This window comes from Protopterus annectens, chromosome 4.part1, assembly GCF_019279795.1.
Source record: "Protopterus annectens isolate FY-2018-M chromosome 4.part1, PAN1.0, whole genome shotgun sequence".
In the NCBI taxonomy this organism is placed as follows: Eukaryota; Metazoa; Chordata; order Ceratodontiformes; family Protopteridae; genus Protopterus; species Protopterus annectens.
This window is the reverse complement of record NC_056734.1, coordinates 760,763,325-760,783,525: the sequence shown is the minus strand read 5'-3', so window position 1 is coordinate 760,783,525 and position 20,201 is coordinate 760,763,325. Positions and strand designations below refer to the sequence as shown.

Sequence of the window (20,201 nt, the reverse complement as noted above, 5' to 3'; positions counted from 1 at the left end):
CTACTAAAAACTCTACTGGTGTTGTTTTTTCATTTACAACCCTCCCCCAATTTTTTTTGCCTATACCCTGCTATTAATGCTCAATAGGGAATACAGCCTCTAACCTGCAGTCCAAATAAATTTTTGTCATCTTCCCATTCTATCATATTTCCCTTTCTAGTTATTTGATTCCAATACCTTGGTTCCTTTGCCAGTTTTTTCCAATAAATTCCAGCCCCCTCTTACCTTTTGTCTATATCCCTAATTGCAGTCATCCCTATCAGCAGAATCTTTCTCTACACTGTATATTCCTATGGCAATTCAGGAAAAAAGTTAATGACTATGCAGCAAATTCAAGAGGAGTAAAAACAGTACTGGGTAAGAAGCATATTCATGTCAATTAGTTGCTTCATTCCTTACTATTGTAAAAAAATAATTTGATATTCTTAATCCCCAAAACCCACTCGCTCCCAAAAAAGGAGCATAAGCAACATATCAAAGTTCACTCTATTACATGATAAACAACAATAGGAAAAGCTACACTCAACACTGTGTGTGTGTACAGAAATGTGTAAATAACAGCAATCAGATGTTTAAGGCACCATCTGTACACTGAATTTCATTAGCCCATTCACTTTTTCATGAAATACCATACATATTTCAGGTACAGAAAATTACTCACTTGTACGTCTGTAAACCTATTCGGTGTGGAAGTAGAACAGAAAACTGACTGTCAAGTGTAAAGCACACATGCATGAAATCTCCCATTAAAATGGCATTTCAAAATTATCAAGCACAGGTAGGTGAATGGGGCTTCAATCACTGCCATTCAAACCATCTTTATGCCAAGCATAACAACCTCAGTGGCTATTACAACAAATAAAGGGACAGCATACCCCTCATCTGCTCTTAACTTTGCAGAATGCCCCTGACTTCGACTCATAAATCATGGAGGCTAGCAGACGGTCAATGCCAAACATGTGAGTTTTCTACTGCCTATGGCTCTGAAAATAAAAGCTGATGAAAAACCTGTTCTTTCAACTTTTTAAATGAATTAGAGTAATACATAAATTGTCTCCAATATTGGGCCTTTATCTCCAAATTATTTTTGTTATTATAAAGAATTCTTGGGCAAACAGCTTGAGAGGCATGGGGTGATGGCTTTGCACCTACTAAAACAGCTCGCACATACACTTTGACTGATATGCTAAAGTCAAATTATTTCAGCCAAGTGACATTTCTCATTGACATCTTAGACCCCTTTATAGGCATTTCATTTACACAAATCCCTTAATGTGCACAAAAAGAAGGGGTATTACCAGTGTTCGTGTACCACACTTCAAATTAAAGACACTGCAGCTATGACACCTTGACAAGCAGGAAAAACTTTGAATTATAGTTCATGAAATGGAAAACTGTGGACAGTGACAGCTTTTTGGTACTGTTCTTAATGCTGACATACAACAAAGCAATTACATACACCATCACAAGCAGGGTCTCCGGCTCACAGATATACAACAAACCTTTTTTCAAGGACTATCACGTACTTCAGTTTTCACTTGGTGTTACTGTAACTTAGTTTGGTTACTGAGAACTGATGTCTACCAGCTCTTTTGAAACATATTGTGAAATCTAAAATGAATATATCTATCCAAACAGCAACTATGCTTTGAAGGAAGGGTGGTAAGAAACTGTAGCAGCTTGAGAAAGGAAATACCACACATGGGGAGAGCATGCAAAATTCCATGCAGACCTTGATGACGTGTCAAGACTGAGCCACAGACACTGGAGCTGTGAGGAAGATATCTAAATCACTGAAGGACATGTGATCCAAAACGCACTCAGACCAGTCAAAAGACAACTATTTTGATATGTTAATGCATTACCTGCTTGCTGCATTTCTTCTAAGGACCCCCTGGAAGTGTGTGTGTGCATTTATGCCTACACACACACACACACACACACACACACACACACACATATATATATATATATATATATATATATATATATATATATACACATATATATATATATATATATATAATCTGCCTCTCGTATATATTATGTATATGTATATATATATATATATATATATATATATATATATATTATATATATAATATATGTATATCTGCCTCTCATATATGATACTATGTATATCCCCTTTTTAGGATTCTATACTACTGATGTAACAATGACTTTATTGTATATCACATTTTCATTACCGCTTATTTACTTCTAGTATTATCACTTGTATATCTCTTACTGTACATGCAATTGAACTATTACTGTATTGATTTCTTGTTACTACTTCTTGCTGATTTTTGTACATATACAGTGTAGAGCTTTTCTCCCCAGGCCTCCATTGAAAAAGGGCTCATCTTGGTCTAATGGACTTTCCTGATTAGCAAATTGCAAACACATATATATTATATATTTTTGTGTGTACGTACATGTGTACACACACAAACATACACACACACGTGTGTTTGTGCTGATGTAGATATATATGCCTGTGTATGAGTATATTTATTTATTTTGCCATTGTCAACTGGGTTAGTCTCACTAGGCTACAGGCCTCTCTTCAAAAGAGATGCAAGGTGATATTTTTATTAGTAAGAGAAATTCGGCTAGAGCATCAGGGAAATTCCCCTACTCTTTTCAATAGGTGTCATTGGATCTTTTACATACACCTGAGCTACCATCAACTCCAGCAGATGGAAAGTACACTTGTGTACACTTACCATAAATGTAGATGTGTATTCACTGTTGCAGTCATTACATTTGGGTTATCTGCTTGCAGGTAGCCTTCAGTCAGCCTGATTATCAAAGGCTTGGGTTCTGAGTCGGTTGCTGTCTCATCTTCCATGACGTCAGGTAGTCAGGGGTATAATGCATGCAGCCGACGCCATTTTATCAGTTTTTCTTGCCTCAGATGTCAAGTGACCCCATAATGGGAAGCAATTATATACAAGGTTACACCTCCAACAAAAAGCAAATACACCAGAAAGCTTTAAGCATAGTAAACCAGAATAGAGGTATAGACAATATAAGTCAGGGGGCTAGAGGGAGGGCAACCAGGACTGCAACAGTGAACATCTACATTTATGGTAAGTGTACACAACTGTACTATGTTCTCCGTGTTTCACTGCTGCAGTCATTACATTTGGGTAGCTTCCCAAAGCTAAGGCTGGGTGGAGGAATTTAAATAGAATTAGAACCAGCTATAAGGCCCTGCAAGTCTGCAGAGGCAAAACCAGCTCTGGATTTAGAGAAAATTGGCAAATGATAATGCTTAGTGAAAGTATGTACAGAACTCCAGTAACAGCTTCTAGGATGTCCTTTGTGGGTACGCCCTGAGAAAGGCTGTAGAGGTAGATGCAGTCCTGGTCGAATGGGGTCTGATGCCCTATGGGATAGGTTTTCAATGGTGCTTATAGCAGAAATGAATGCAGTGGCCTAACCATTTAGAAATGGTTTGCTTTGAAATAGTTTTCCCCTCTGTCCCTGCAGCAAATGCCACCAGCAGCTGTTCAGATTTCCTTTGAGGTTTAGTCCTGTCCAAGTAGAATCTAAGTTGTCTGTGCACATCTAAGGAGTGCAGTATCCGTTCCCCTTTGTTCTGAGGGTTAGGAAAAAAAAGGTAGGCAAATGAATGGACTGATTAAGAGCCACACTGGATACCACCTTGGGCATGAAGGAGGGATTGGTTCTGAGGGACACCCTGTCTACATGAAAGATGAAGAAAGGCTCCACTGCCATAAGGGCCTGTAATTCAGATACCAGTCTTGCAGAAGTGATTGCTAAAAGGAAAGCTGTTTCCCAGGAAAGGAATTTTAAATCTGCAGTAGCAGCTGGCTCAAAAGGAGGTAGATTGAGTTTCTCCAAAACAAAGTTAAGGCCCCAGGCTGGGGTTGGCACTCTCCTGGGTGGCCTTAAATTTTTGGCCCCTCTGAGGAACTGCTTGAGCAGTGGGTGAGAGAAGAGGGGAGGCTCTGTGTTATAATGAGCTGAAATGGCTGAGGCGTGAATTTTGATGGAGGAAAAGGACAAGCCCTTATGAAGCATCTCAGTCAAATATTGTAGAATTTGAGGTAAATTGGGCACTGCTGCACTCATCCTTTGAGACTGGTTCCAGGTACAAAATCTTTTCCATTTGCAGCATAAGATTTTCTAATACTAGGCCTCCTAGCCTCCAAAATGATAACCATCACTGATTTGCTGAGGTGTGGTAAAGGAGTGATTAGGTAATTAGCCTGGCTGCTAGGTTCAGGGTTTGCAGCTGAGGGTGCAGAATCTGGTTCCCCTGCTGAGACAACAGGGAAGGAGTCTGAGGCAGGTGCCATGGGGCCAAGCATGACACACAGCGCAGGAGGGGGTACCAGTGTTGGCCTGGCCAGTCTGGTGCAATTAAGATCATCCTTGGCTTCTCCTGTTTGATCTTTAGTAGTACTTTGGAGAGCAGAGGCAGTGGAGGAAAGGCATAAAATGATGGATTTTTCCAGATGAAGGATAGAACATCCACTTTACAAGCTAGTTTGTGGGGAATCCTTGTGCAAAAGTTGTCCAATTTATGGTTCTGGTGGAAGGCAAACAGATCTATATCTGAGCTCCCGCATTTTCTTGTCAACATGTTGAAAATCCTTGGTTCCAGTTTCCACTCATGTGGGTCCATAAGGTTTCTGCTAAGTCCATCTACTAGTGTATTTAGTTTTCCTGGCAGGAATTGAGCTTGCAGATTCACTTGGTAGCTCAAGGCTGTGTTCCACAATGCCATGGCTAGTCTGCAGAGGGGGTAAGAATGGGTACTCCCCTGCTTGTTTATGTACCACATGACCGTAGTGTTGTCTGTCTTTACCATTAGTTATCCTGGAAGAATGTGGTCCTTGAAGGCTGTCAGAGCATTCTGTACAGCTAACATTTCCTTTTGATTTATGTGTAGGTGCATTTGACTTGGGTTCCATTTGCCTTGAATGCACTTCCCTGCCAGGTGAGCCCACCATGCATAGTCTGACGCATTTGTTGTCAAGGTTTGGGCGGCAGTGGGTAGTGTGAATGGTAATCCCTTGTTTTGGTGGCAGTCATCTGCCCACCAAAGGAACTCTAGGTGTACGCAAGGTATGATAGGAATCATTGCTTCTAGATCCTGTGAATGTTGACACCATAGGTTTTTGAGATACCATTGTAGTTTCATCACATGCAGTCTTGCATATGGAATTAGAAGAATGCAGGAGGCCATGAACCCAAAGGCTTGGAGTATTTGCCTTGCAGATAACTGGGATTTTGTGAAGTAGGTTGTCAAAAAGAATCCGTTTCTCTGGCGTGAGGAAAGCCATCTGGGAAGTTGTATTCAGGCTTGTTCCTAGGAATATAATTGACAGGCTACCAGGTGTGATTTCTTTTCATTCATGGTGTACCCCAGACAAGTCAATACCCTTTGAACAAAGGCCAGATGATTTAAAAGTATGTCCTGGCTTTCTGCCTGAATTAGACAATCGTCCAGGTATGGGTATATTTCAATATTTCTTTGCCTGCAAAATGCAATGACTGGAGCTAGGCACTTTGTGAATACCCTGGGCACAGTAGACAAACCAAAGGGCAGTGCAGAGAACTGATAATGCATGTAGCCTGCTTTGTAGCGTAGGTATCTTCTGCAAGACTCCCTGATAGGGATGTGCAGGTATTCTTCTTTTAAGTTTAGTGTTGCCAGCCATGCATCTTTGCCTAACATAGGAAGCAGCTGGTGAAGAGTCAGCATCTTGAAATTTGGAATCACCAGAAAGGTATTTAGAGTAGAAAGGTCCAGGATAGGACGCCATGTATTGCCTTTTCTGGGTACCAGGAAAAGTCTCGAATAAAAACCTTGTCCCTTTTCCTCTTCTGGTACCAACTGAATAGCCCCCCATGCTTAAAAGAGAGACTACTTGACTTTGGGCTTCTGCCCACTGATTTGGGGGTACATCTGGCAACCCGCTTGGTGTTGGTATGGTGTGGAAGTGAAATCTGTATCCTTGGGGCACTATATTTAAAACCCATTTGTCCTGGGTAATGAGTTCCCAGTTTTTTGCATGCAGACCAATCTTTCCACCTAAAGGTGCATTCAGTTGGGAAGTGCTTGGAAAATTTAAAAGCAAGTCATTGCGACAGTTTTCCATGGGGGGGGTCTTACTACTCCCTGATTTGGGTGTGGAAACCCCCCACTGTTTAATCTTGTGTGTCCCCTGTGGCTGAAACCTGGGGTTTCTGCTGTGTCTGGGTTTGGCTTGAGAAGAACTGGAAGGGTCTGGAAAGGTCCAATTCTTAGAGGGCCAGTGCCTACTAGATCTAGGAGGCTGAACTTGTAAGAAATCTTTAACAGTCTGCATAGATTTAGCTTTATCTTCCATCTTTTTAAGAACTTCCTCAGCCTTGTTGCCAAACAGGCGGGCCTGATTTAAGGGAGCATCCAGCTATTTAGCTTTAACATGATCAGGTAAAGATTGATCCTTAAGCCAAGCATGCCTTCTGAGCACAGACCCAGTAACAGCAGCCATGCAAGAGACCTCTAATGAATCAAATCCACATTGTAAAGTATATTTTCCAACCCGTTCAGAGGAATGCATTAAATCCTGTAATTCTTCCACACAGTCAGGAATCAACATCATTTTCTGTTTAAGCAATCCAATAACATGTTGCTGATACTTCAACATATGAAACTGGCAGTTTAAAGCCCTAATGGTCAAGGCTGCAGAATTGTAAACCTTCTTACACCATCTATCCAGCGCCCTGGAGTCTCTATCAGAAGGGGTAGGAGTTTTAGCAGTAGAAGCTTTAATGCCCTTGGGCCCCTGTGAAAAAGTCTCTGGATCCGCAACAGGATTTTTAAAAAGGAACTTGTGTGACTCAGGGACCCTGTAATATCGGTCAGGTTTTCTGGGAGCAGGAGGCAAGGAACCAGAGGCCAAACTAGAATCCGAAAAAGCATCCATCAACAATGTCTAATACAGGAGGAATAGCTAAAGGCCTATGCTGAGGCAGGAGTAAAAAAATCGCTAAGCCTCTTTTTTGAATCAGAAAAATCCTGGCTTTCCCAGGGGAAATGTTCCCTTAGAGTAAAATAAGGTTTCACCAAAAGAAAACTCCTCTGGAGGGGAAGCAGAGGGAATAGAGTCCTCTGCATCAGAATCCTCATAAGTAGATAAGGGCAAATCCAGATCATCAGAAGAATCAGAAAAAACAGAATCCTGGTCAGAAGATTTTTAAACAACTTTAGTCCTAGGCCTCTTAGAAGGGAGGGGGTTGGTCTCCCCTGATTAGAGTTATTAGATCTTCAGCCATTCTTATCATTTATTTTTTAGGCATAGAGCGAGATTTAGGCCTAAGTGAAGAAGGAGGCGTCGGTTTAATATGCAAGTCCGCAGACCTGAATACACCCTCAGAAGCCGGTGCCTGCACAGCGGCTCTGGACCCATCCAAGGTAGAGACATCCGCGGGTTCCATAGTTGAAGCATCTCGCGGCATACCAGACTCCAAATGGGTCTCAGTAGAGGCCTGCGAATCGAAGTAGCGGGTATCAGGGACTGCAAAAGAGCCTCACTGAGTACCAGCGAACTGGCGACTGGCTTAGGAGAAGCATCGTCGGCAGTTTTGGACCTCGGCGGCCTATCTCTGTTTTTATCTTTGCATTTTTTCGGAATCCTGGTAGTCCGACGACATTTCTGGATAATTAAATCGAGAACCTAAATATTTAGAGGCAAAAATATACAGATGACGGATAATACGCTGATTAAATAAAGCACAAAACCGACAGCAAGGTACGTCGTGGTCAGGGCCTAGGCAAGGAATACAGTAAGAATGAAAATCTTTATGAGGTATATGCTTTCCACAAGTAATGCAATTATTAACTTTTACTGACATCGGTAAGGAGCAAGAAAAAGTTTCCCCAACGGGGTACTTAGCTTTAGTTGAAGATTTCGGTTCTGAAACTTGAAAACTAAAATTTCAGGAGTCGGCCGACCGGCACTTGCGAACTGCTTCTGCTTCAGGCACCGCACAGCAAGAAAGACTGATAAAATGGCTTCGGCTGCATGCTTTATACCCCCTGACTACCTGACGTCATGGAAGATAAGACAGCAACCGACGCAGGACCCAAGACTGATAATCAGGCAGACTGAGGGCTACCTGCAAACAGATAACCCAAATGTAATGACTGCAACAGTGAAACACGAAGAACATCGTTGGTTTAATGTCTCATCTAAAGCTGTGTGTGTGTGTGTGTGTGTGTGTGTGTGTGTGTGTGTGTGTGTGTGTGTGTGTGTGTGTGTGTGTGTGTGTGTGTGTGTGTGTGTTTGCGCGCGCGCAGGGGAAATAACTCTTGTTGAATATTCTTTTACATTTATGGATTGTATTGCTGCCTTTTTCATTGAAAGCACTTGTGTTCAAGTGCCAAAAATGTTGAAGCTAGGAGAACACAGTGTCCCCTTGTTGTGTGAGCTGTGCCTATGTGAAAATATGTGGAGTTCTGTGCTAATGCCAGAAATTTCTGTAAGAGGTGTAGTAATATGCATGTCCAAGTGTTTGCAGGTCAGTATCAGAGTCAGAACTATGGAAGGAAAGAGATTTAATTTGTGCGTGTGGTAGGTTCATAGGTTTATACTAGGCTATCTGCCCGAGGGCATTTACAAGCCTAGCCCATCGTTTTGTGGCTTACGCCACCCCTTTAGTACGGGGAACTAAACCCATTATTTTGCTGTGCCTCTGTCGAGCAATGACACTGAGGTAATCCCTGGGGTATATCTGCGATCTCCCATCCATTTGTCAAGATTTCTCTTGAACAAGGCCAGTGAGGTGCTCTGCCTCACATGTACCGGGATTTTGTTCCACAGCATAGGGAGTCTTTGGGTGATGAATCTATCACTCCAGCACGTCCTATTAATAGTCGTGTCCAGGTTTAAGTCTCCTGCCCTTGTGGCTCTGATGGATCTGGATTTTTTGAGGTGAAGCATATTCATCAAATCTGGGTTTCACATGGCCTTGTATGTTAGGCAAAGGTCACCTCTGAGCAAGCGGTAAGCGACTGAGTAGAGCTGGAGTTCTTTCAGTCGGGCAGCATAGGACAGATTTTTGAGACCCTTTATCCTTTTGGTGAGGAAGTTTTGTGGCCTCTCCAGCTGCTGCATGTGTCGGGTCAGACACATTCCGAATGGGGCATTGTACTCAATCATTGGTCTGATGAGTGATGAGTAAAGGGAGACTATGACCTCCCTTGATCTAGATGAGAAACCCTTCATGATAAGGTGGGCAATGTAGAAGGTCTTCCTAACTACTTTAGCTACATGGGTGTCGAATGACAGACTACTATCAACCTGGGTCCCCAGGTCCCTGATAACTTCTTCTGCGCTCAGTGGATTGCCACCTATTTGGTAGCTAGGGGTAACCTTGTTTTTCCCGAAGGGTATGACTATGCATTTTTTGGCATTTAACTTTAGGCCGTGGCTCTGGCACCAGTTATCCGTTTCTGTGAGACCCTTCTGAAGGATATCTGTGTCAGATGTGTTTTCTACTATGGCGCCCAGTTTGCAGTCATCTGCAAACTTGGTCAGCCATAACCCTCCTGTGTTTGCTTGTGCTTCGGAGAAGTAGATGCCAAACAAGAGTGGGCCCAGGACTGAGCCCTGTGGGACACCACTTGTGACAGGCTTTGAGTCTGACATGGCGCCAGCAACTCTGACCCTGTGGGTTCTGTCACTCAGCCAGTTTGCAACCCATCTTGTGATGTATGGGTTGACATTTAAGCTGATGAGTTTTTCAATGATACCTGAGTGGGGTATTGTATCGAAGGCCTTGGCCAGATCGAGGTAGGCTGTATGGACTGCCTTTCCCTCATCAATGGCTTTGGTGACTGTTTCGAAGAAGTCAACCAAATTTAAAAGGCATGATCTGCCTTTGACAAAGCCAAACTGGGTTGGATCCAAAGTCTGCAAATTCCCTATGTCTTTATTTATGAGGTCCATTATGATCCTCTCCATGGCTTTGCAGATAAGGCTTTTGTTATAAGACGTGTGGTGCATGCAAGTGTTTCTAGGTTAGGATTAGATTAAGGGCTAGGTTAGGTGATAGCTTTAGTGTTTTGTGTGTCTGCAGGTGTATGTGTCCTGAGTAGTAGTGCTGTTATGGAAATGGTTTTTGGTAACGTAACGTGGAGAGTGGAGGTTTAGGGCAGGGATTAGGTTTTGGTTACAGTTAGAGCACACCTGAGTAAGGCACAGGATGTACTTGTATCATACCACAAATATTGGCATCTGCTTACTCTGTTTAATCTATGTCTCATACTTTGGGTCTGTGGTGGACAAGCAGACACCTTTTCACCTTTTTTTTAACTAGACTGTTTCAACTGGGTTAAGGCCTGGTTACAGCAGGATTTGGGAGAACTAGTTGATTAAGCAACTTTCTCAGAATCATGCAGAAGACAGAGTGAAAGGAATGAAACTCAGTATTACAGAATGAAATTGAAAACCATACTGCTACCTACTAAACTACTGGGATATAAATTATTTTTGAAATACACTTTCTCTGAAGAACTTCTCTGGTTGCAAGAAGCAATTTACTATGTAGAACTACCACTCCACTATTATCTGTGTAGAGTACGTATTCTATGTCTGCAACAAAAGCATTATTTTATTGACAATATTCTGGCACAGTCATGGTCTTATTCATGGAAGTTTCAAGGCTATTTTGGTCTAATGATCATGTATGCCTTGCCAAATTCCACCATCAGGTTAGATTGTTCTAGGGTAAATTTGAGTGCACCTATCCAGTTGTCCAGATTTAGTTTGAAGGAAGATATTGACTTGCATGGCTTAACCCGCAGAGAAAGCTATTTTAAGAAAAGAGAGGGAGGGCTGGGAAATGAATCACTCTCTCTATCGTGTGCGTTTTATCTGCTGATGAAAGTTCAAGTCCCTGGTTTAGCTACGCCATTTGGCTTACTGAGATATAAGAGGTCAAGGTTTACTGGATCCCTAATGTCTTGGTAAGCCCTGCAGAGAGACACACCTCAGAAGTCTTTTAAGTCACAGTGCAAAGGGACTCCTGGTAACCAAGGTTCTTAAGATCTTTATTGTTAGGAACTAATGGGGCTTTTTCAGTTTGTTGAAACAGCTACAGTCTTGGGGTACTACTGCTACCTATTGCAACAGCAACATTTCATGACCTTGATGCTACACTAGCCCTGGTTGCACAATGTGACATGTACATCCCACAGGCTGCCTTGCAATGCTGCATGGGGTTGGCCTAAAGGAGATCTGATACAAGTAGAAAAGTCCATTTAAATATCTAAAGCCATTCCTCTAGCATCAAGTAAAGGAAACCATTTATGGTCTTAGGTGGGCAGACTATGTGGCACTTGAGGCAAAAGATGAATGAGTGAGTGGCTTCTATCCCAAGCTACTTTCAAAAAGATATACTACAGAAATGCTATTCATAACACCCAAGATGCTCTAATTATACAATACAAACAATATAGACGGACACCTGTAAGTAAATACATGCATCTACCCATTACATGTTTTTACTTAACTGTTTACTGATAGGAATCTTTTTTTGACAATGTAACCATATTTCTCAACTGCACATATTTTTGCAGAATGTCCCGATTATTGCATCATATTTTTAGTCTGTTCCTCATAAAAAGTGTTTTTTTTTTTTGGAAATCACTGGGATGATCTAAGGAATAAAGTTACTAAATAATGACATACATCTGAGTTTCAGACTTCATAGCCTTCCGAAAATGCATGTTAACACAAATCCTATTACTCCATCAACTTTCTAAGTATATAAGAGCAATATTTAAAATGTGTCCCTATCTTGGGGCCTTTCTCCCCCCATTATGTCAGTTGTCCAGATAAAACAAAGTCACAAAGTAAAAACATATTTCCAGTGCCCATCACTTAATCTCTTATGTACCCTTTTGTCATATACAAATTCTGTCTGAAAACAGTTCTAATGGCTCAGAAGTCTGCTTATTCAGAGAGGAGACAGATAAATAAGATGACTGTGGGCTCTATTTAGCCTTGCAGTTTATGTTAAATCCTAATATCCGTATTATTCTAATAGGAAAGTGTGTGTTCTTTACTGCAAGTGTACACTCAAAATAAAATCAAGCTTTACATTCTGGTAACTCTGTCCTAATACAAGTAATGGAATTCTGACAAAGTCAAAAAATACCTTGATCTGGGTCACAGCCTTACGTTGTGTTACTGACATCACCATGCCTCCATTAGTTACTGACATCACCATGCCTCCATTAGTTACTGACATCACCATGCCTTCATTAGTTACTGACATCACCATGCCTTCATTAGTTAGTGACATCACCATGCCTTCATTAGTTAGTGACATCACCATGCCTTCATTAGTTAGTGACATCACCATGCCTTCATTATTCTTTCCAGGAATCATGAAAAACAGGCAAAACTGTTGTGACTGTAGTTTCCCCATTAACATTTGTCTGAAATGCTTACATTACCGTTAAACAGAAGTTAACAATATGGGGATGGCAGAGAATTTCTCAGTACAAGTTTATTAGCTTGAATAAATCAGAGGTGCACCATTTCCATTACCAGAATTATCTGTTCACGAACTAGAAAAATGTTAAAATAAGGTGTTGCCATTAAGTCAATACCACAATTCAGTTTCTATGTACTAGAAACCTTTGATTGCAGCTGCCTGAAGAAGCCAAATACATGTAACGTTCAATATTATGCATAATAAACAGCAAAGAAATAATGTACAATATCCAGGGATATCTAGAACATGCACATATTTACAGAGTCATTTCACAAGCCTCCATTTGCTGTATTTTGTTACTCTATAGCAAATTCAGAACCACCACAGGTTCTCATGTTTCAGCGAGCACAGCCATGACTCTCGGTAATGAGACATTAATGAGATGTCAGAGCAAAGGTACGGCAGTATACCGACACCTGGGGAGCATGAACAAAACAAGAGTGTGATGTCACGGATTTCCTTTGTGAACAGTGGCCAGTCATACACTGTTGGCACCGCATGCAGAGACGGATTATAAGCAGCTTACAGTGCGAAAGAGGCACATGTCAAAATAAATGCTTTCACAGACAGCTGATTTCCCACTCGCTTCTCATTACATGCTGCCATTTCGTTTTGTTTTACAGTGGGCTCATCATGCAACTGTTTTCCTTTCTTCTTTCCAACTGTTTCATACCATTTTCAAGCAGCTCTTTTGTAATTATTCAAGTTAAAATAAATAATAATGTGTCTAATCTCTGTTGGCAGTTACATCGGAATGCTGTTATGAGTTACTGGTCTACACTGCAAGGGGTTATCCTGTACTCTCTAGGCATGAAAACCCAAAAGCAGTAGAATCCTTTTATATACACCTCTTCTGTTAAAAACATATAAAGAAATGAAGATTCCTTCAGCTCAGAAGTAATGTTCTGTTGTGAATGTTTAACGCTTCTTCTACGGAGCCTTGCATGTGGCTAAAGTGATTCAATTAAACATTTTTAAAAAGCAAAACATAAAATATGCTTTTTAATTAGGGTGTGAATTTCAATTATGCAAGCCCTCCCACATTTTTCTTTAACCAATGCAGATGACAGCTTTATTCTTCACAGATGCAACGAACAATGATACAGACTCGGTGCTAGGCTCCTGAAAAATGGTATGAATTAAATTATAGCCCCAGGGTTTGTACAATCGAAGCAAAACAGGGTATCCGTTGTGACTCAACAGACTGAAGTGCAGGAGTTGTTTCCAACTTCCAGTAGTTTTAATTAGGCAGTAAATGCATGCTGTCTGGGGGATCTCCAGTTTATTTTTACAGCTTTGATTATATTTCTTTTCGCTTTTTTCTTTCTTCATCCTTACTTTTCTGGGAAAATGCACTGATTTGCCTTTTGAAGTTGAAGCAACAAAAGGCAAACCTACTTAAAATATCCCGTGTGCTGCATGTAATTAACTGGCAAACCAAATATTCTTTTATCAGACTACCACAGTTTATTGCTCATCCTGTTTATAATATTTCCAAACCTAATCTTGTCTTTCATGAATATTCGACTCCTATTTAGCACTTGTTTCTTTGATGCAGATGCAAAGTAACATCAAAGGCTATCCAGCCTTCAAGCGATGTTTTCCAGCAATTGTACATTCAAAATGGCAATATATATATACATAATGCTGTATTTAAATATGCCAAGCATATTCACTTAAACAAGTAATACAGTCATATCTATAAATGAAATTAATTCATCACTGTGAACGTAGAATTTACATATTCACCAAGACCTTTTATTTTAAATTATCTGCTTTAGTTTACAGATGCTTTAATGTTGCGCATCTGCACATTTGTCAAAGGTTTTTTTTTTCCTTTTTTTTTAACTTATTCTTTTAAGGTAGGTATTAATGCAGCTTGGCAAATTCTAAACTACATCATGGACTGCTACAGCCCGTGCACAGAAAAACAACTGAGCAGAATAACAATGTTTTTATCACTTTCTAAACTTCAAAACAAGCAAGAGTAATAACATTATAAAAAAAAAAAACAGGTACCAACCCATTTGTGCCAGTCTGAATGTTGGCGAAGTAGCTACACTGCCTACAACATGGTAAGACTCAGATGCTAGCAGGGAAGCCATCCGAGTACAGGAAGAGTCCAGATGCTGCTTGAAAACCTCCATTCTAAAGGCTGATGAGGTTTATTCCACCTGACAAGAGTCGCTTCTCAGCACTGAATAAATCAAACATGCAGAGCCGGGGATATACTAAGCTGTAACTCCCTGAGCAATAGTTGTGCAGTGTCTTGTGTGGAAAACACTCTAATCCATCAAGCATGTACAGCTGGACCTTCCTGGCTAATAGATTTTTGATTTCCTCTGGCTTAATCTAGCAGCACTACTCTGTGATGCTCCTGATGCGCTCAATGGATCTTTCTGCAGCCTCATTTCATTTCATACTGCAAATACAAGTTCTGCTCATTCTGTAATGCTCTGCAAACAGAACTGTCATTCTGCTTTTCTATGGTATGACCATTTGTACTGGAGTACAATGTGGAAACAAACATTATGCTCATCCAGTATTTACAGCACATCACTGAATCACTGTATGATACACATACTACTGCACCACTAAACCCCAACAGCACCTCGGTTTCCCAAATTTAGGCAGCTCATTTACTTAAATCACTATCTAGTACGACTCTTCATAAGTTCTCCTCTTGCATGAATCCCTTTATAGACTATGGGGTATGTTTATGGTCTGCACCCCAGAAATATATTATTTTGAACCTCTGACCATCACTCACATCACAAGACCCACAACATGTTACTCTGTTTCCTGATATGCAACACTCAGCATATTCTGCTCATATGTAGGCAAACACGCAACTAAATCAAGATCATCAGCATCTTTAAAGAATTATACCCTAAACACAATATTTGTTCTTCCCAGGAGGTTATTTGCAATCCACTGCTATATATTAATAAAGCATGACATAACAGTTTCTCCTCTCTCTAGAACGTCTGTGTACTCGTCTTCCTCTCTGCCCGTGTTGGAATTGGATGAAATCTCATAATTGCTGTAGCAATTTATCTCTTGCATCATATTACCTCATCAAGCATTATGGCTTTTGACCCAGTAACACCCAAATAGCAAAGTGTTTGTAACCATTCATTCTTTATGTTCCAGTGGGGTCATAAATCTGTTACACATCCCAAATTTTTCTGTGTACTGTCATTTATATCTGGCTTCTTTTTCAACTAGTGGTACCACAAACCTACTGAGGTTAGGATTTCAAAACCTTTTTACTATGCAGTGCAACTGTAACCGAGGATTAAATGACAAACATAATGATATCTCTGACAGACTGGATGAGAATTAGTCCTTACAGCCAACTGATTCATAGTCTCAAAAGTGTAATTTAAACAGCATTTTGCAGATGAAAATGAAAGGCCTTATAGTGCTTTTAAGTGTCACTAAAAATTATTGCCAATGTATCCATGCATTCAGAAAGCAAGCAGAAATTCTGAGTACTGCCATTACAGACAAGATCCTACTCAAGAAGGAAAAGAAATACAATCTCATCTTCTGCAGGCAGTAAGTGCACTGAAGAAAAGACAGCACCTAATCAAAAAATAAAACATTGCAGCCTTCTGTGTAGAGTCTTCACATGCTCCCTCTGCACATGAGGGCTTTCACCATATGCCCTGGTTTCTTGCCACATGTCAAACACATGTCATAAGTAAGCTGGTAATTCGCCAAACGAGATGTGCTCAGCCATTTGTCAGAGTGCTATATGCATATCCTGAAATAGATTGGCAAACTACACAGGACTAGTTTCTCTCCCTTAATGCCAAGGAGTACCAGCAGACAATCTGACCCCACCGTGGCCTTGAAATGGTAGGTAATTACAAGACTGAATTAATGCATTTCCTCATCAGGTTAATTTGGGCTACAGCAAATGAAAACTTAACTGCTTATCTAAACAATCTTATGTTGGTCTGTGACCGATTGTGCAGTTGGCTGTTATCAGAAGATTTATTTTGATTAATACTGTATTTTTACCACTGCTGTTTTTCACCATTTGTAGGAAGAAAGGGATAGCTTTTAGACCAGATGATTTACTTTAATTTATGTTTTGATGTTTTACCTCTGCTTGTGTAAAACCTGTCCCTTCCTAACAACAATCCCATGCTAGGTTTTGACTGACTGTGCAGTTGCCTGGGAAGAGAAGATTTATTCTGACTTCTAGTTTATTTTTTATCACATCTGTTCACTGTTTGTAGGAAGACAGGGATAACTTGCAGATGAGATTTACCAGGGTGTCAGTCTGTAATCTACTGATCTTTACTGTTAAAAAGAGGTGAGACTACGAGGGATAGTGACAAAGGAATTCCAGCTTTTATGTGAATTTCACAACTGATAGGGTTAAAGCAATGGTTTTATTCTACTTGATTTAACATTTAGTTGTACTTTTATTTGTGTGAAGTTTCTCCTGGAGGTTGATTTAAATCTCTGTGAATTCAGAGATAACCGATTTTCATTATACTTTCTTCTAAAATCTTTATTCATTTGCAGCTGAAAATGGATTCCTTAAATAAGTATGTCATTACTGATTTGATAAAGTATCTTGTACAGTATATTAAATGCTACATACATTTATAGGTTAACACTACTACATTGATGATCTGTGTTCCTCACGTCAAAAGTCGGAGGACTTGCTTACCATTATTAGAAGTAAATCTAGACTTACAGAGGATGATTCTACTGTTGCAATTAGCACAGCTTGGAGAACTGCTACACATATTAATGACTGGACTGCTGAGACAAATAAAAGATAAGCAAAGAGCAAATAGAACACATTTAGGAAAGGAAGTGCCTATTGTCAGTAAAGATCACTCAACCCCTACTGTACAAGATAATACCGCTGACAATTTTGAAATTCTGGATACAAGTACTCAGTAGTTTGAGGATTCAGATCATGTAGAAGAAAATAAAAAAGAAAGGAAGAACCTCACAACAAACGAGGAAGAAAAAGAAACTGATTACTGTCTATAAAGTAAAGAGAATACACACTGAAAGAGAAGGTAGGGGAAAAAAGGCAAGGGGAGGTGAAAAGGAAGCAATCAAAACTGAACATGGAAGGACTGAAGAACATTACTGTAAAAAAAGGGAGAGAAAGACAGAAGCTGACAACATGGCACAAGCTGTGGCAGTACAAGGCCAGCTGGATGAGAACTATACGCTTGCAAATGTAATAAGCAATGAACATAGTGGGATTAATAAGAACAATGGTGATGATCATTCCTTTCTAACAACTGGTAGACCTAATATTACTGAATTAGATTAGTTTAAGATTCTTAGGTCTGGTCAGAAAGGATAGGCTTGTAGTTGGAGAGTCAGTTATTAGTTTCATATGCAGAGAGGATAATGAACATAGAGGATAATGAACATCAAATAGTGTTGTTTGCTAGGAGGAAAAAGAGAGGATGTGAGAGAGGCCTTTTTTTATTCATGTCAGTACAAATTCTCACCCACAAGTACAATCTGACTCTTAGGGGGCAACTTAAACAGTATAGCTGGTACTGTGTCAGGCATACTTTTCACAAATCACAAAGGTCAGGTCACCACGAATGAAAAGTTTTTTGGGGGTGAACACCTACATGAAAAAAAGTCTCATTTAAAAAAATGGAAATGTGTAGAGCATCCAAGCCTAATTTTGGGGAACACGTGCTTAGACAGGATGGCATGCATTTGTCAAGATCAGGAAAAAGAATTTTTACAGCAGATAATTTGAAATATTTGACAAGCACAAGGCAGGATTTTTGCCAGGTCAAAATGTAACAGTTCACAGACAGCAAAAGTTGATGTATATCTGAAGGTTGTTAATGTTAGGCGCACATTAATAGTTTTTTTATTGGAAAATTTGCTACATTCTCCTACATGTTGTTATTACTTGTAAAACATGGTTAAAGAACAATGATTAGAAACCAGTTCTGTCAGACTATAAATGTTTTTACTGTAACAGACATTCTAACAAAAAATCAGGTGTAGGTGTTATGATACAGATTAAAGATTATTATGATACCTGTGATTATTAAATGTTCAGTGATAACACCAACACTGTAGATTGTGTAAATGTGCCAGTGAAGACAATCCTGGAACATATAACAATTGCTGAAGGGTATAGACCACCAAAGTCAAGTGCTGATGGCTAGAAAAATTCACATATTTCTTGCATGAAACACAGGAGTGAAGAATAACAATGGCTGTGGACTTAAATTTACCAGAAACAAACTGGAATATTATTGATTCAACAACATTAGTAAGGAAATTATTTACAGTGTATGCTGAGAAACAATGGCTTCAGATTGTTAAAAAAAAAGCCTACCGGGGAAAGGAACACATTAGACATTGCTTGTGTTCCTAAAGAAATTACTGTCACTTCATGCTAAGTTTTACTACTGCTGATGTGCAGTGGTCATGGGGTTATAAAAGCTCATTTCTTGCTAGATAATGCTGCCAAACTAAAATCTAAGCCATTGCACATTAGATTAATAACAGATTATATGGAAGCAAAACAGTCACTATGTAAAACTGGAGTGATGCTTCAGTGAAAAACTGCAGGAATGTGGAAAGTTTTGAAACAGAAGAAAGCAAAAAATCAAATAGGATCTAGGCACACAAAATCAGGAGGATATATTTCCACAGGAACATGATATAGGCGCACAAAATCAGGAGGATATATTTCCACAGGAACATGATACTTGATTAAGGGGAGAGACAAAAAATATAACAAATGGAAAAGAGGTTGAACTAAGGATAAAAAAAACTGAAATAAACAAGCTGGACAGACAAATTAAACATATTGTGAAACAAGATCAAGGAAAATATGAAGAAAACATATAAAGACATTGAGCAAAATAGGAAACCATTTTATAGCTACATAAGATGTGGTAGAAGAAAGAACATATAAATTAATATGCTGTATAGATTCTAAAATGTATTCTCAGACACAACAGTTTATAGATATAGTTACAAAACCTTATGCAAAGCAGTTTGGCTCAACAAGGGGGGGGGTGATAAATTGTCCTAGTGACATCCAGCTGACCTCAGATACTGAGATCAAATTAGATTATACTGAAAATGGGCTATGCAAACTAGATCGAAACAAAGCACATGAAGGAAACAGAATTAATAATAATGACCGGAGAACACTTTGGCATCAACTTTACAGTACAATTACAGCTATTTACTTGGTCATACAAATATAAAGAGATTTTTCATGATTGGAGACATGCACTTGTTAAACCTGTTTTTAAAGAGAAGGGAAGTAGGACAAAGCCAAAGTCATACAGACCCATAAGTTTAATTTCATGTTGTGGAAAAAAAAATGGAGAAGGTCATACTGGATAAATAATAATGTCAGAATTGGAAAGGTTGGGACTTGATACCAGGGGCGGCCCGTGCTATTGGTCTGCCGGACTGTAGCCCCCTCAACTGTAAAATAAAGAAAAAATAAAGAAATAAAATGAAAAAAAAAATTTAAAAAATTTGCGGACTTTCACGCATGCGCACTAGTCCGGACTGCTGCTGAGATGGTCTGGAGCATGCGCAGATTGTCTCAGCAGCAGTCCTGACTGGGAAACGTGAAGAACAGAGCTCCCGGAAGTCTATGCAGTTTTAAACTGCATAGACTGTCCTGGAAC

At 39.8% G+C, this 20,201-nt stretch overlaps 1 protein-coding gene across 6 annotated transcripts in view; it reads right to left on the bottom strand.

The window, feature by feature from the left end:
• The window catches only part of PLCH1 (phospholipase C eta 1), a 3,453,772-nt gene that overhangs the window by 2,146,253 nt on the left and 1,287,318 nt on the right, over positions 1 to 20,201 (bottom strand). For 2 of the 6 annotated variants that reach the window (XM_044070507.1, XM_044070509.1), the window contains exon 1: positions 14,552 to 14,751. The exons of 2 other annotated variants lie outside the window; for them this stretch is intronic. In XM_044070507.1, the coding sequence (XP_043926442.1) occupies positions 14,552 to 14,675 (124 nt within the window). In that variant the 5' untranslated portion in view covers positions 14,676 to 14,751. Of the gene's footprint in view, positions 1 to 14,551; positions 14,885 to 20,201 lie in introns of those variants that run through there. 2 more of the 6 variants (XM_044070513.1, XM_044070512.1) reach the window with 2 other exon arrangements.